The 17,250-nt window shown below is 42.3% G+C and overlaps 1 protein-coding gene across 2 annotated transcripts in view; it reads right to left on the bottom strand.

Moving 5' to 3' along the window:
• The window catches only part of LOC112239655 (ral guanine nucleotide dissociation stimulator-like 1), a 28,989-nt gene extending 27,981 nt beyond the window's left edge, over positions 1-1,008 (bottom strand). For both annotated transcript variants that reach the window (XM_042308544.1, XM_042308574.1), the window contains exon 1: positions 823-1,008. In XM_042308544.1, the coding sequence (XP_042164478.1) occupies positions 823-867 (45 nt within the window). In that variant the 5' untranslated portion in view covers positions 868-1,008. The remainder of the gene's footprint in view (positions 1-822) is intronic.
• Between the last annotated feature and the right edge of the window lie 16,242 nt (positions 1,009-17,250).

The following is a 17,250-nucleotide window of genomic DNA, read 5'->3' as shown; positions in this document are numbered from 1 at the left end:
GGCACATGGTGTACCAAAGGCCCTGGGCTGAGTTGTAAAAAAGAGAGATTAAAACAAGTTATGTACAGTTACGTACAGTGTACATTTTAGCCTTTAAAAAGGACCTAAAAGGCCTATAATACAATTGCAAATCTGAGAAAGATACAGTTGTGAATAAGAATGAGTTTAGATACTACAAGGTATAGTAAATGACCCCAAGATATAAACTTGCTGGACAGGCTCCAGTTTGGAAGGATGTTGCAATCCAGTGGAGGTGGGATGCAGACTACAGAAGAGACTATTAAACTCGGGCAAATATAGGAGCAGTATGTATTCAACCCCCTACTGACAACATCACATAACACACACTGGTTTAATTAACCAAATGTGAAAAGAATACGCTCAAGGTAACAACGGTGTCAAGTCTTTGGACTTATCTGGTGTTGGCTTTGTGCTCAGATTGTTCCAGACGCAACTAGGACCGGTAGAGAGATCGCCTCAGGGCTCATTTCACTCTCGGCTCAGAGACAAGTGTTTTGTCTTCAGCGAAAAACGAACTGTCATATTAGGCCAGAGTAACATTTCCAGAGCGCGTCTTTACGCAAAACGTTTACGCGCAAGAGATTAATGAAGACTATTTAAAGTACACCACGATGGCGTCGAGGGTGAGAAAAAAATTACAACTAAATGTTCAAATGTATCCCTCTCACTGTCCCCTCCTTTCCTTTATCCACTACTTTCCTAAGCCTAATACCCTCTCCTTTCCCAGCCTCTCTAAAAGCTGACTCTGAAACCGCAAAATCAACAAAAGTCTGCAGCACGGAAAACGGAGTAGCTTTTTACCATTTTATCTTTCCAGGCGAATCTCATTGTCAGCGCTTCTCTCATCAAAAGATGCTAACAGTCCATCCAGGCAAGAAATGTTTCCAGTTCCCAGTAACATACGGCGCGGTCCTGCTCTGTAAAATATGCTCTCCTCCACTACACACATAATCAGTCACAGCTCTGTTTGTGTTGCCCCCCGCTTTCGAAACCTCCTCCTCCTCCTCCTCCTCCTCCTGTCTTTCAACACATCCTCTTCCTTCGTCCCGCTGTTGATTAGCTGAGCTCCGCCTACTGCACTCGCGGTCCTCCCCATAACCCCTCCTCATTCCCCTTTCCCCTTAAAATGTTTCATTTTAGATACAATCTGACAAAATACAGAAAAATCATAAAATAATAATTTACCGACTACTGAGATTTTCATGGAAATTGCGCATGAATGCTTGTGATCAAATGCCCAACGAAGTAAAACAAATGTGATTGCCTGTGTTTTATATATATTTACACACTGAGTTTGGAATAATACTGTGAAATTGTTAAAATAATGATAATGCCCTGTTAGTGTAATAGCTGTTTGAAACGATCAACCTCAAATTTCAGCCTGTTTTTATGGAATGGAGTTTTGGCCTGCCTGGTGACATCCCCAGGAGGTTAATTAGTTGTTATTTAACCTTTCCTTAACTAGGCAAATAAGAAAGGGAGTTCAAAACCAATAACAGCTAGCTTTCAGTTTTTTCCCTACCCCAGACAGTCCTAGCAAAATTCCTGCTTTAGAAATGTATCTTCGCTAAGAAGCTATTTTTGTTTATTTGACCATTTTCATTGAAAACAATCACAATAAGGTTATTAATTGTTACCCAGAAATGATTTGATATTGAGATGAAAATTTCTGCATTGGACCTTTAAGCCAGATTGTCCTAGTTAGACTAGAGAGAGGAAATGCAAGGAAGGCTGGAGATGCAGTCACTACTGTGTATTGTTTATGTGAATAGTGTATGTGTGGGAGAATAGTGAACAACTGTTCCAGTGTGTATGTGTTTGCACATGTAGTCAACCACTTGTGTGAGTCAGTGGAGAGTTTGAAATCAGAAGGTGGTCAAATATTTGGATAGTTTTATGACGCTATTAGGATGATCGATAGTAGTATGTCTCTCGTAATAACTTCAGCCACACAATGCACTGAGTGAGCCATGTACTGTACTAATAGGACTAGGCTGCTAGAGGACAATGGGAGCCCTGTGAGGGGTTTCTCTCTGTGGGAGAGTAGGCTGGTCATGCCGTGGCCCATGTCCTCGGACTCTCATACACTGGCCCATGCAACACACGTCACACAGCATCACACACAACGTCACACACAGTGTCAGTCGGTACCCACACACGTACAGGGCAGCCACGGTGTCACTGGCCCCCAAACAGCTCAGTCCAGGGTGGCTGTAAGTGGGGCCGGAGGCTGCCTGCCTGCCTGTAGGGTCAGGGGTCCAGGGAAGCCCTGTGTACCCTGTCTGGAGGCCAGTTCCAAGGCTGGCCTGACCCACCATTCTCATCAGTCTCCATGGGTTTGGGAAGCATCGACAGGCAGTGGGAAAGGTTGTGACCCCTGGCTCTCCCCTGGAGACAGTTGTGTTGCTCTCAGAGGGAATAATGTCATCCTTCTGCTCACAACACTTCTTCTATCAAAGTGACAGGCACGGCTCAGATCAACTGGACCAATGAGAATACGTCTTCCATTTCACAAGAGTTGGTTTGGGATGCAGAGAGAGCGAGGGTTGTTCAATGGCTCAATCGATGCAGTTTGGCACTGCAGTGTTCAGATTAAGTAAGAGACTGTTTGTACTGCATCTGCTGCTTGGGGATGAGAAAGCCACCTATCTGATTGATTGACGGTACTAAGATCCTACAGATATTATAGTCCAGAGCAAGTCTGTGGAAAAGGAAGTTTGTTTATCTGAGGGGCCGGAGGAGGGGTGCTGTTCTTCCTGAGATCTGATACGTTAAATACACAGCACAGACTGGGGTACTGGACAGAGGGGTCACCTCTCCCCCTGGCTTGACCCCTGGACACTCGGCCTCCAGCCTTCCCTATTGGGGACCCACATCACTCTCCCCCATCCTCCCCTCTGTCTCTCTGTCACAGAAACAGGACAGGGATCAGCAGCGTGGAGTGGAGCGGGACAAAAACAGGAGAAGCGCAGTGCTGTTATTGGTCCACTGTGGGGGAAAAGGCACATTCCAGGAAATCTCCCACTTCCTGTCTGCAGCCTCTGGACTCCCCAGCACCTGCTGTTCTCATACCTGACTGGCTGGGCTAGAGACATAAAAACTCAGGGAGGATGGGACAGGACAAGAGATGAAAGGACAGGACAGGAACGGAGAGGAATCATAAAACCCTACATCAAGGGGACAGAACAGCAGCAGCTCACTCACTCGCAGAGAAGATAAGAAAGGAAACACTCAGTACAGCACTATAGGGATCTAACTATCAGAGCCAACAGAGCCAATGGGGTTTTACAGATCAGACAGTCAGACTGTGTGATATGGTTTGAAGCTGCTCTGTTTAAGTGAAGAGGATTAAGAGGTCCATGTCACAGAAAGTCTACTGTACTGTTGGAGAACAGGTTGTTTAGTGAGTGTTATCAGAGCTGTGTGTGTGTGTGTGTGTGTGTGTGTGTGTGTGTGTGTGTGTGTGTGTGTGTGTGTGTGTGTGTGTGTGTGTGTGTGTGTGTGTGTGTGTGTGTGTGTGTGTGTGTGTGTGTCATAGAGTTCACAGCATGGTCAGGAGCGCATAGAGAAGAGCAAGAAGGCAGAAGAGAAGAAGCCCAAAACAATAACAGAATCATCAGATTTAAAAAACTTAGGGGCTGATCCGGGAGAAAATAACAGACACAAGTAGAGAGCTGTAGGAGCCAGTGGATAAGGTTCAGCCACCATAGGTCTATCTGGCAAGAACAAAGTCCTGGATATCTTCAAACAATAACCATCAAGTGCCATGATGAAACTGGCTCTCATGAGGACTGCCACAGGACACAAAATACATCACCAGGCTGTGTAAGGGTTATTTGACCAAGAAGGAGAGTAATGGTGCTGCATCAGATGACCTGGCCTCCACAATCACCCGACCTCAATCCTATTGAGATGGTATGGGATGAGTTGGACTGCAGAGTGAAGGAAAAGCAGCCAACAAGTCCTCAACATATGTGGGAACTCCTTCAAGACTGTTGGAAAAGCATTCCAGGTGAAGCTGGTTGAGATAATGCCAAGAGTGTGCAAAGCAGTCATCAAAGGTGGTACTATGAAGAATCTCAACTATATTTTATATTTGAGCTTTTCAGTATTAGTTTATGCTTTCAGTACTAGATTCATTCTCTGATCCTTTGATTGGGTGGACAACATGTCAGTTCATGCTGCAAGAGCTCTGATAGGTTGGAGGACGTCCTCCGGAAGTTGTCATAATTAATGTGTAAGTCTATGGATCGAGGTGAGAACCAAGAGCGTCCTAGGTTTTGTATTGAAGTCAATGTACCTAGAGGAGCACAGAAGCTAGCTGTCTTCTGGCTACACCCTGGCGCTACCCTATAGAGTGCTGTTGAGGCTATTGTAGACCATCATTGCAAAACTGTGTATTTTAATCAATTATTTGGTGACGTGAATATATTTAGTATAGTTTTATCTAAAAAGGATAACTTTTTAAATGTGTCACTATGTTATTTTTATGAAATTCACTAAGGAGGATGGTCCTCCCTTTCCTCCTCTGAGGAGCCTCCACTGGTCTATAATCAGTAGGGGAGATTCCAGATTTACCTGGTTTTAATATAACTGAAAATGCTGTTTGATACAAAGTACTGAATTTAGTGAAATGTGTGTCGTCATTTCTGTAAATAGGGGAACAACTTTGTCCCAAAATGTTGAATAGATTTCTATGGGAAAGCCATCCATTCCTGGTGCTTTTCACAGCACAAATGTTTTAACTGTATCTAATACTGTATATATTTTGGGGTGATCTCTGTTTTTAGTGATTATTTTAGTCTGCAGATAATTGCTTCAGCGTTGTTGAATCTAAGAAAGCTATAGGAGCCGTCTTAAATAAGTTCAAGAGTAAAAATGTGCTCAACAAATCGCATAATAAGTTGAATGACTCACTTTGTGTGCAATAATAGTGTTTAACATGATTTTTGACTACCTCATCTCTGTACCCCACATATACAAGTATCTCTAAGGTCCCTCTGTCGAGCAGTACATTTTAAACAAAGATTCAACCACAAAGACCAGGGAGGTTTACCAATGCCTTGCAAAGAAGGGCACCTATCAGTAGATGGGTAAAAAAAATCTGACATTGAATCTCCCTTTGAGCATAGAGACTTTGGATGGTGTATCAATACACCCAGTCACTACAAAGATACAGGCGTCCTTCATAACTCAGTTGCCTGAGAGGAAGAAAAAACACTTTTCAATGGTGACTTTAAACAGTTAGAGTTCAATGGCTGTGATAGGAGAAAACTGAGGATCGATCAACAACATTGTAGTTACTCCACAATATTAACCTAAATGACAGAGTGAAAAGAAGGAAGCCTGTGCAGAATAAAAATATTACAAAACATGTATCCTGTTTGCAATAAGGTAAAACTGTAAAAAAAATTGCCAAAGAAATTAACTATATGTTCTAAATAAAAAGCATTATGTTTGGAGGCAATCCCAATACATCACTGAGTTTTAGGACTCCCATATTGCTCCATGACACATTCAATTTTGCAATCAGGAAATTGTCCTAGAAATACCGATCCAGAGATAATTTTATTGCAATATGCTGTTTTGCACATTTGTAACTCCATAACTATGTAACCATCTCTTTGGATTATCTGCATTTTCATGAGGAAATATTACATCAAATGATACAAAAAGTGTGAAAAGTGCAAATCAATCCCAGAACAGCAGCAATGGACCTAGTGAAGACGCTGGAGGAAATCGGTACAAAAGTAACCATATCCACAGGAAAACGAGTCCTTTATCAACATAACCTGAAAGGCCGCTCAGCAAGGAAGAAACCACTGCTCCAAAACTGCCATGATAAAAAAGCCAGACTACGGTTTGCAGCTGCACATGGGGACAAAGATCGTACTTTTTGGAGACATGTTCTCTGGTCTGATGAAACAAAAATAGAACTGTTTGGCCATAATGACCATTGTTATGTTTGGAGGAAAAAGGGGTAGGCTTGCAAGCCAAAGAACACCATCCCAACTGTGAAGCACGGGAGTGGCAGCATCATGTTGTGGGGGTGCAAAGCTGCAGGAGGGACTGGTGCACTTCACAAAATAGATGGCTTCATGGGCATGGGAAATTATGTGGATATATTGAAGCAACATCTCAAGACATCAGTCAGGAAGTTAAAGCTTGGTCGCAAAGGGGTCTTCCAAGTGAACAATGACCCCAAGCATACTTCCAAAGTTGTGGCAAAATGGCTTAAGGACAACAAAGTTGTGATGGAGTGGCCATCACAAAGCCCTGACCTCAATCCTATAGAACATTTGTGGACAGAACTGAAAAGGCGTGTGCGTGCCAGTTACACCAGTTACACCAGCTCTGTCAGGAGGAATGGGCCAAAATTCACCCAACTTATTGTAGGAAGCTTGTGGAAGGCGACCTGAAACGTTTGACCCAAGTGAAACAATTTAAAGGCAATGCTACCAAATACTAAATTCTGACCCACTGGGAATGTAATGAAAAAAATAAAAGCAGAAATAAATCGTTCTCTCTACTATTATTCTGAGGGGGGTCTGTAGGTAGCTTAAGACCATTTCTTTTGATTTTTAATATCTAACTCATTGCTAGAAAAAGCTTTGTCCAAATCGAATGTTAGGTACTATATTTATTGAATATTATATGAATCCTACAAATAAAAATTGACCATTTGGGTGCAATCAATTAGCTTAATTTCTCAGATCAAAATAAAATAATAACAAAATAATGTTGCAGGAATGCTAATCTTATCTGTTTCTAACATCATATTCTATTTCAGAACAATCTGTTATGGTGGGTGTCGTAATCCTCTTTCTTGTGACTTTTGAGGTGGAATGACCCCAAATACATACAGAGGGGAGTGTATGTTTTGGTAGTTTCATTGTTGGGCTGAGATGTGAGAGACCCTGTACAAAGGGATTCATGAAATTGACAGAAAAGAAGACAGTGACAGCCAATTCAATGTCCAAAGTATACTAAGATTAACAGTCCAATGTGATTGTGTACAGTAATGATGGTCGAGGAGAGACGGAAAGCAGAGAGAGAGAGAGATCCACCTTCACAGGGAAATGTGACCTGTAGTTCTGCTGAGCTCTGTTTATACCTCAAATGTCAGTCTGTGTGGTTGTGGTGATTTAAGGAAACGGGAGGATAAGGAAGGGGTTTGTTGAGCGCGAAATCGAAGCCTCATCTCTTGCTCCCACCAGCAATTCTGCTGCACAGTCACATGTAGTTAGCAGTGACCGCTGGTAACACACTGTTGCTTTCTCTGACCACCCCTGACCTGCTGAGTGGCCATCCATGCATTCAGGCAACCTGCATCACTGCTTCACAGTTTATCAGCCATGAAGCTGGAACATGACCCGTGGTTGTGTGTACATGTGATGTGCTATTAGTGTGTGCTTATTACAGTGAGGTAGACAAATAACACTTTATTATCCATGTCACTTTCAAGGTTTGCATGAGAGATGCAAGCGTGGATGTCTATACCTATTGTATCCCTGAATCTTTTTAATATGGAATTTACCTAAACATTGTTGATATGGTGTTGGAAAATGTAGGTCTTTGGATGGTCTGTGTATGTTTGACCAATACAACTATTAGTAGGTCTGTGGCTCAGTATTAAAGGGCAATTCCACAATAACAGAGTGATATTGAGACTCATATTTTTCACTTTAAAATGTATGTCAAACAAAAATCAATGATTGCAAAGTTAAACAAACCATACAACTCTATGCACAAGGATGACTTACATTTTTACAAAAACACATTTACTTGAAGAACCGTGCAAATGCAAAGTTTGTTCACAGAATGACGGCACAAACAGCATAAACCGTGATTCTATTACCAAACTTTGCATCAGCACTGTGTGTTTTTGTAAATGCTCTGTGGAAATTGTTAAGTTGTCCTTGTTCATAGAGTTGTAAAGTTTACCTTTGCAATCATTGGTTTTTGTTTGACATACATTTTTTTAAGGGAAACATCTGAATCTCAGTGCCAGTATTTTACTGTGGAATTGCCGTAAAGTACATAGTGTTGATATGGTGAATATGAATAGAATCTGAAAGGTCTCTGTGTGCTCGGTGGATAGAGAGTGTGACATTCTGTATCTTTGACATGTTCTTCTTCTGGTCCTCTGACATCCTGGGTAACAACTCTTCCCGACTAGCTGGACAGTTTCCGCCCATTGCTCCCGGACAGAAAGGCCAGGTCGGAAGGCAGACCTCTCCCACTGACCACTGCTCATGCTCCCATATACAGCTTCCAAACAATACAGATTCCAAAACATACAGATTTGTGACTTCACACAAACAGATTCCAAACAAATGAATTACACACACGCACACACACACACACACACACACACACACACAGAGACAGATTTTGCGCATGTATAAATGTGTACACATAATCACAGTGTGTGCTTTGTAGCTCAGTGGTCCTTTGTAGCTCAGTTGGTAGAGCATGGCGCTTGTGGGTTTGATTCCTGGGACTAACATACGTAAAATATATGCACACATGACTGTAAATTGCTTTGGATAAAAGTGTCTGCTAAATGACATACTATAAGCTAGTTTTGGCACTGACACACCAAACAATGAGTCTGTTTGTGTTAGAGGCACTCTGAATCCTTTTTGTTTTATTGTTTATCAGAGATGGCACACTCTCTTAACCTATATTCTCTATTGGAATTACACAGGTACATGTATTATTGCATTTTTGTTTATGACTGCTCTTCCTCCTGTTATTGGTTACAGGAGAAAAAAATGCTCCAGTTGAACATTTTAATAGACTACAGTTACATAACATGTATGCCTGTTATGCATTTATGTCCACTAGTACTGCTCCCTTGGCTTGTGAAGTGTTGTTGTAATGTGCCCTATTATCTCTCTCCCACCCTCCTCTCCCCTTCTTAAAGATCAGTTATGAAACTAGGCGAGTCATAAAATAAAGCCGTGTTTGAACTCAGTTTTCACATGGCAGCGTAATTAACCTGCAAAACCCCCGTCTCAATGTTAACAGTGAAGAGGCAACTCCGGGATGCTGGCCTTCTAGGCAGAGTTGCAAAGAAAAAGCCGTATCTCAGACTGGCCAATAACAAGAAAAGATTAAGATGGGCAAAAGAACACAGAAACTGGACAGAGGAACTCTGCCTAGAAGGCCAGCATCCCTGAGTCGCCTGGTGTTTTGTAAGTCAACATTTTGAGGTGGTAGCTCATACGAATATAATGTATTTGTTTTCCTATTTGTAACGTTGTGTGGTGATTTTCACCTCCCCAGAGTGATGGGGAGGAAATAGTCTTCCTGGGGCCCAGAGTTTTTCCTGATCTGGTAGGCTAATCTAACCAGGTAAATAAGCTGTAAAAAAATTTTTTGATATGGGCTATGATGGGACCAGATTTTTTTAAAATCAGGTCAGATGCTTTAAAAACAAACTCCTGGAAAACCTTCTGGCCCTAGGGAAGATAAAAACATTACTTTGTTCCTCTTTTCAACGCTTTTGACAATGAAAAGAAAGAAGCTTGTACAGAATATTCCAAAACATGCATCCTGTTTGCAATAAGGCCACCATTGTAGATTAACTTTATGTCCTGAATACAAAGTGTTACATTTGGGACAAATCCAACAAATCCACATCATTGAATCCCACTCTTCAAATTGTCAAGCATGGTGGTGGCTGCATCATGTTATGGGTATGCTTGTCATCGACAAGGAGTATGAAGTTTTTTTAGGATAAAAAGAAACAGAATAGAGCTAAGCCCAGGCAAATTCCTAGAGGAAAACCTGTTTCAGTCTGCTTTCCAACAGACACTGGGAGACTAATTCACCTTTCAGCAGGTCAATAACCTAAAACACAAGGCCAAATATACACTGGAGTTGCTTACCAAGATGACATTGAATGTTCCTGAGTGACCTAGTTACAGTTCTGACTTAAATCGGCATAAAAATCTATGGTAAGACTTCAAAATGGCTGTCTAGCCATGATCAGCAACCAACTTGACAGAGCTTTAAGAATTCTTTAAAGAATAATGTGCAAATGTTTTACAATCCGGGTGTCAAAAGATCTTAAAGACTTACACAGAAAGACTGAGCTGTAATCTCTGCCAAAGGTGATTCTAACATGTATTGAATATTTATGTAAATGATATATTTCTGTATTTCATTTTCAATAAATTTGCAAAAATTTCTAAACACATTTTCACTTCGTCATTATGCGGTATTGTGCATAGATGGAGTGAAAATATATATATTTTTATCAAATTTTCAATCAGGGTGTAACACAACAAAATGTGGAATAAATCAAGGGGTATAAATGGTTTTTGAAGGCACTGTATGAGTATTTTATTTTTAAGTTGTGGGAATGTGTTTCATATAAAACAGCTCAACATCTCAACTCCCCAGTGAATTAACATTATACCTACGTTTTCAGTAGAAATGTGCTTTTACCACATGTACCCTAATGATTTGCATGATACTAAAAGAAATTATGCATGGTTTGTTGAAAGGTAGACCTACTGTAATTTTATATTCGTATTAGCGGGGTAATCATACATAAAAGTGTATGGACATATTATGTAAATAGAAATGTATTCCCGATAACTCTATTCAGTGACAATAAGCCCTTAGGATCTGTGTTTGAATGGCCCTGTTATGTAGCCCTATGGGCTATGGGTGATGGGTGACAGGTTCAACGTGCAGGTCAGACAGAGAGTTGTAAGGCTGCGGTGTCCCTGTTCCATGTCATGAGGGTCTAAGGCTGCATTTACACAGGGAGATCAATTCTGATATTTTTCACACTACTTGGTCTTTTGACCAATCACATCACATCAAGACAGATAGAGCTGCTTCTTGGCACCTGGAAGATGATACTGTGCTCTGTTCTCCCACTCTCAGTGGCTTGTATTCATGACCAGCGAGCATCCCTTGATTAAAAAAGTATAAAATAATAGCCAATCAGCCTTGAGCTAAACTGAGCGAGCTCAACTGTGAATGGTGCTGGTGCACCAAAAAAAGGGAAGCCAGTTTGGATTTGGCATCACACCTATCACATTGAGAGCGTACATCATTGACAGAAGAAACTTGAATTGTTGCACCTCGTTGTGTTGTCCTCTGGTGGCTGGCTAGCTAGCTAAAATTGTCCCTTTCTTAAATGAGCCATGGATGGAGATAGAGATTTGGACTTGTAAATTTACTTAATTTTCCGTACTGGCCAATGATTATAATGGCGATTCTGATCCAAGAATTAATTCGTACATTTTTGTGCGCCTGGCCTGAGAGGTTTGAAGTTCAATATGTAGCTAGATGTACAAGGCTAATTTTAACTAGCTAATGTTAACCATGAATGGAAGTTAGGCTAGCGAGCAAGCATTTTAGCCAGGTAGCCTTGGACAACAAAAAATAAAAGCGTGTACTGTATGACAGAGTGACAGACCGTTTCATCAACATGAAAGAGAGGAGGACGGCATTGGTGTTTCTCTACAAGTAGGGTGAGTCAACATGTTTTTTCTTCATGCACAAACGCGCGCGCACATACACACACACAAATCAGAACCATGGACAGCCACATCATATTTAGCTTACGTTGATTGAACTAAATTGTTTTTGGTATATTTTAGTTGTCACTTTATTAGACTAAGCAGAAGTGTTTTGAAGATGTTTAATTTGAAATGGAATAGTGGAGGCAGCTCCTGTTTTTTTTTTGCGACTTGTGGTAACTCTCCGTGGTTCTAAATCAATAGTTGTTCAATTGTCTTAAATGTGGGAATCATTAACTGGCTTGACCATGCTGTAGGTCATGTCTGTTACATACAATATGCTTTGTGGACTCACCTGACAGAGGTTGCTCTCTGGTTTTGTAAAGAAACAAAGGTGTGGTGGAATTTATTCTGCACTGTGTCTACTTATTGTCTTGGCCTTTAGGCCATTATATCACGATCGCAAGGCATATGAACAGGTAATAGAGCAAACAACGCAATAGGTTAGGTTATTATATGGATTTTTTTGGCTTCCACAGTGATTTTACCCACACACCGCTACTGCCTGTGATATCAGAGCAGTTTGGTTATAAAGCACATAGGTCAATAACCTAGAATAGAGGCAATGTTCAGCACAGCCCAATGACTGGTAACAAACCCAACGTGCCTTTCGATAGTGGGTCGTTGAACTATCTGACGCAATAGCAGATCAAGAGAGTAAATCTACAACGATGATGTGGTTTCCAAGGAAAAACAGAAAAGCTGACCAAGCACTCCTCCTTCCCATTTTGTCTTATATTCTTGCAATTTCTTGTGAGGTTCAAATGTTTCCTTTCTAGCTCACTTTTTATTTCTTGGCACTGCAGTCATGTGTCAGTATGCCGTGTCAATGGATGTGGGTCATTATGACACAAAGGAGAACTGAATGTGTCTGTCAAAACACTGTCATTTAACAAACTCCCATAGCTACAACCCATGGAAGGAAACTGACACTCAATAGTCATTCATAGAAATGTGTTTCTGTGTTGACCTAAAAGTACGGAATAATGGTGACTACTACACCAACCTTTTTTAAATCAAACAGGGAGGGGAGTGACGGGGCTGATGTCCAGGTGGACAGTGCAGGGGGGTGTACAGGACAGTTATTCATATGCATGGTCAGCACTAATGCAATCTGGCATGTCAGCATCTCACCCACTTGCAGTTAGAACCCTACAGCCATAAAGTGTTTGCATATTTAGTGTGTCTTTTTGAAGGTATTACGGTCAGACAGGTAGACCCGCGCTTCTTAATTAGGGCTTATAGGCAGGGGGCAGGGGTGAAGATGGAGGTCTATGGGGATACCCCAAATCACCGTAATGTCTATAAGACATTAGACATAGTTGTATGAGTCATCATAAAACACAGCCCAGAATTTAGGATTTTTTTCCTTGTTTTGGTGCCGAGGGCAGCTCAAAACTAGATGAACACCGTGGAACACTCTGGATCAGCCTTTAATATTACCTCTCTGAAAGCTTTGGATATCAGTTCCCTTTAGGCACAGATCTAGGAGAAGCTATGTTAGAGGAAATGTAAAACTGACCTCCGCATGTAAGAGCCTTGTCATCCTACTCTTATAGGCAGTTCTAGGATCAGTTTGTATAACCCATGGTGTATCGTTGCCTGTGTGCTCCGCAAGATTACTGTGAGACAATGCGACCCCAGCCCGGTGGTCGTCCAGAGGGGAGGAGCTCTGAGTGTCTTAGTGGGGTTTACTGACAGGGGTGATGTTATTTCTCTGGAGCCTGGCCGGCTATATGAATCACTGTGCTATATGAATCACTGTGCTGCTGAGGCCAGGAGGCCACTGGTAGAGCCTCACATAGGGCTCTGGGAACAGTAGATCAGAGACCAGGCTGAGACGGGCTGCTGAGACAGGAGAGAGGAGAGGAAGGGGCAGAGAGAAGGGGCAAGGCAAGAGAGAGGAGAGAAACACAGGAGGAAGGGGAGAAGATAAGAGTGAGGAGAAACACAATCCATGGGGATAGAGGGGAGAAAAGAGAGATGGAAGAGCATGTATCAGTAAGGGTGGAGTACAGGAAGAAGAGCAAGGAAAGGAAGAGGTGGGGGAGAAAGGGGGAATGCAAAAAAAGTGGAGCGGGGAGTAACACATGAGGAAGAAAGGGGAGAGGGGTGGAACAAGGGAGAAACATGGAGGGAGAGGGGGGAAGCTGTAATCTACATGATTGAACAGTCAGAGATTCCGCCTGTTAGTAGGCACTGACTTTGTGCTCTTTGATTTCTCAGCTCTTAGGTTTTATGAAGCTATGACTGATTATAACCCAAAGTCATACAAACAAGCAACTCCTCTGGCATTATTGCACCTGCACATTACATTGGAAAACCCAGTGCTGACTCTGGAGAAATTCACCATTTTACATACACACTGCCCCCTCCTGGACACTGGACAGTGTGGTAAAAACACAAACAAACATGCACAGACAACATAATTCACACACAGACAGATACAGCATGGCACCCGGCCCACCTACACACAGGCACAATGTGTTCCAGACCCAACGTAGTCACATTAATGACAGTAGTAGTGGGAGTAAAGACATCGGGAAGTGATCACTCCCTGTGTCTATCAGGCAGGCAGGCAGGCAGGCAGGCAGGCAGACAGACAGACAGACAGACAGACAGACAGACAGACAGACAGACAGACAGACAGACAGACAGACAGACAGACAGACAGACAGACAGACAGACAGACAGACAGACAGACAGAGACAAACAAACAAACATTGGATGCTGAGAGGTACTTCCTAGTACTGCTTGCTATGCAATGATGCAATGACAGAGTTGCCACTGGGTTACTGTGAGACAATGCGACCCCGGCTCTCTGGCTCTAACTGGTACCAATGCTTTAATAGTGAGGATGAATCTTCTTTGTTTGCTCATGTCAAGCTTAAGGAAGGCACTCAGTGCTATTCTTTCCATCCAGTCCAATATATAATTATTCTTCCTAAGTTGCACTGAGAAATCTTCTGATGATTCATTGTTTTGGGCTTCTTCTCTTCTTAGAGGGCTTCTCTATGAGCTCCTGACCGTGCTGTGAACTCTCTATGACGCATACACACAGAGACAGAGCGAGAGAGCTCTGATAACACCCACTAAGCGGCCTATTCTCCAACAGTACAGTAGACTTTCTCTAACAGTGACCTCTTGATCCTCTTCACTTGAGCAGAGCAGCTTCAAACCATCCCACACGGTCTGGCCCCATACGGTAATAAAACTCAATCTTTGCTCAAATGAATGTAATGCCTGACAATATTCCAAAAATGCATGGCTGTGACATCTAGTCTACAGGGTGGCCAAAGTGGTTCCTAATTCAGCTTCTTAAATTACTCTTTAGATATTGATCAATGGAAGATCCTTTTTTTGGCCACCAAGCCCAAACTTTGGCAGTGATATATATATATACATCTGGGAAATTCATCTCCTTGTGACAGGGGGAATGGAAGCTTGTTGTGTGCAACATTTCTAGTCTGTCTATCTATGTGTAACAAGGGTGACGTGTTACGCTCGACCTGCTCAGTTTTTCACCACAAAACACCAGAAAAATTGCAAAAAGAGTAAAACCAGTTCATCTGCTTTTACACGATGATTTGACTATTAGATGTTCAATTTTTATTTTCAAATAAATATTAAAAAAGGAATAGTTTTAAATATTCCACGTATATCCTAAAAAATTGTTTTTAAATATCTGTTTTAAATGTATTTTTTTCAGTTTGGGGATGTCGGATCTGTAAAACCCTCTTTGCTCTGAGATGTCTGTAGATAGTAAGTTCTATTTTCTCTGTGAGTGTGCTGCTGCAGTCCTGTCCCCTTGATGTAGAGTTTGATGGTTCCTCTCCCTCTGATTTCCTTTCCTATCCGTTTCTTTCTTCTCCTTTCATTTCCTATCCTGTCCTTTCCGTTCCTTTCCTTTCATCTCTTGTCCAGCCCTGTCCTTTCCTCCCTGAGTTGTATGTCTCTAGCCCAGCTAGATCAGCCAGTCAGGTACGAGAACAGCAGGCACTGTGGAGTCTGGAGGCTGCAGGCAGGAAGTGGGAGATTTCCTGGAATGTGCCTTTTTCCCCACAGTGGAGCAAAAGCAGTGCTGTGCACCTCCTGTTTTTGTCCCGCTCCACTCCACGCTGCTGATCCCTGTCCTGGTTCTGTGGCAGAGAGACAGAGGGGAGGATGGGGGAGAGTGATGTGGGTCCCCAAGAGGGAAGGCTGGAGGCCGGGTGTCCAGGGGTCAAGCAAGGGGGAGAGCTGACCCCTCTGTCCAGTCCCCCAGTCTGTGCAGTGTATTTAACGTATCAGATCTCAGGAAGAACAGCACCCCTCCTCCGGCCCCTCAGACAAACAAACTTCCTTTTCCACAGACTTGCTCTGGACTATAATATCTGTTGGCGCAGCAGTAGGATCTTAGTACTGTCAATCAAAAGTATTTATCATCCCAATGCAGCTGACACAGTACAAACAGTCTCTTATTTAATCTGAACAGTGCAGCTGGGAAATTCCACTGTAACAGAGTGATACTGAGACTAATTTTCACTTTAAAATGTATGTCAAACTAAAACCAATGATTTCAAATTTAAACAAACCATAAAACTCTGTGCACAAGGAATACTTTTAACAATTTCCACAGACAATTTTACAAAAACACATTTACTTGAAGAACAGTACAGATGTTAAGTTCGGTAACAGAATGATGGTTTGTGCTGTTTTCTTGACATACATTTTAAAGTGAAAAGAATTTAGTCTCAGTGTCACTCTGTTATCGTGGAAATTCCCAGCAGCAAACTGCGTCCATTGCACCATAGATCTTAGCCCTCTCTCTCTGCATCCCAAACCAACTCCTTGTGAAATGGAAGATGTGTCCTCATCGGTCCAGTTAATCTGAGCCGTGTCTGTCACCGGGGGCAAACTACCTGCCATCCACGACACCTACAGCACCCGATGTCACAGGAAGGCCAAAAAGATCATCAAGGACAACAACCACCCGAGCCACTGCCTGTTCACCCCTCTACCATCCAGAAGGTGAGGTCAGTACAGGTGCATCAAAGCTGGGACAGAGAGACTGAAAAACAGCTTCTACCTCAAGGCCATCAGACTGTTAAACAGCCATCACTAACCCAGAGAGGCTGCTGCCTACATACAGGCTTAAAATCATTGGCCACTTTACTAAATGGATCACTAGTCACTTTAATAATGCTTACATATCTTACATTACTCATATCATACTGTATTTTATACCATCTATTGCATCTTGCCTATGCCGCTCGGTCATCGCTCATCCATATATTTATATGTACATATTCTTATTCCATCCCTCTAGATTTGTGTGTATTAGGTAGTTGTTGTTGGATTATTTGTTAGATATTACTGCACTGTCAGAACTAGAAGCACAAGCATTTCGCTACATTCGCATTAACATCTGCTAACCATGTGTATATGACAAATAACATTTGATTTGATTGGATTTGAACTCCTTGTGAAATGGAAGATGTGTCCTCATTGGTCCAGTTGATCTGAGCCGTGTCTGTCACTTTGACAGAAGGAGTGTTGTGAGCAGAAGGATCACATCATTCCCCTCTGAGAGCAACACAACTGTCCCCAGGGGAGGGCCAGGGGTCACAACTGTCTCCAGGGGAGGGCCAGGGGTCACAACTGTCTCCAGGGGAGGGCCAGCGGTCACAACCTTTCCCACTGC

This window comes from Oncorhynchus tshawytscha, linkage group LG01 (assembly GCF_018296145.1).
Source record: "Oncorhynchus tshawytscha isolate Ot180627B linkage group LG01, Otsh_v2.0, whole genome shotgun sequence".
Lineage (NCBI taxonomy): Eukaryota > Metazoa > Chordata > Actinopteri > Salmoniformes > Salmonidae > Oncorhynchus > Oncorhynchus tshawytscha.
The sequence above is the reverse complement of the archived record's forward strand: the minus strand, read 5'-3'. Positions and strand labels throughout refer to the sequence as shown.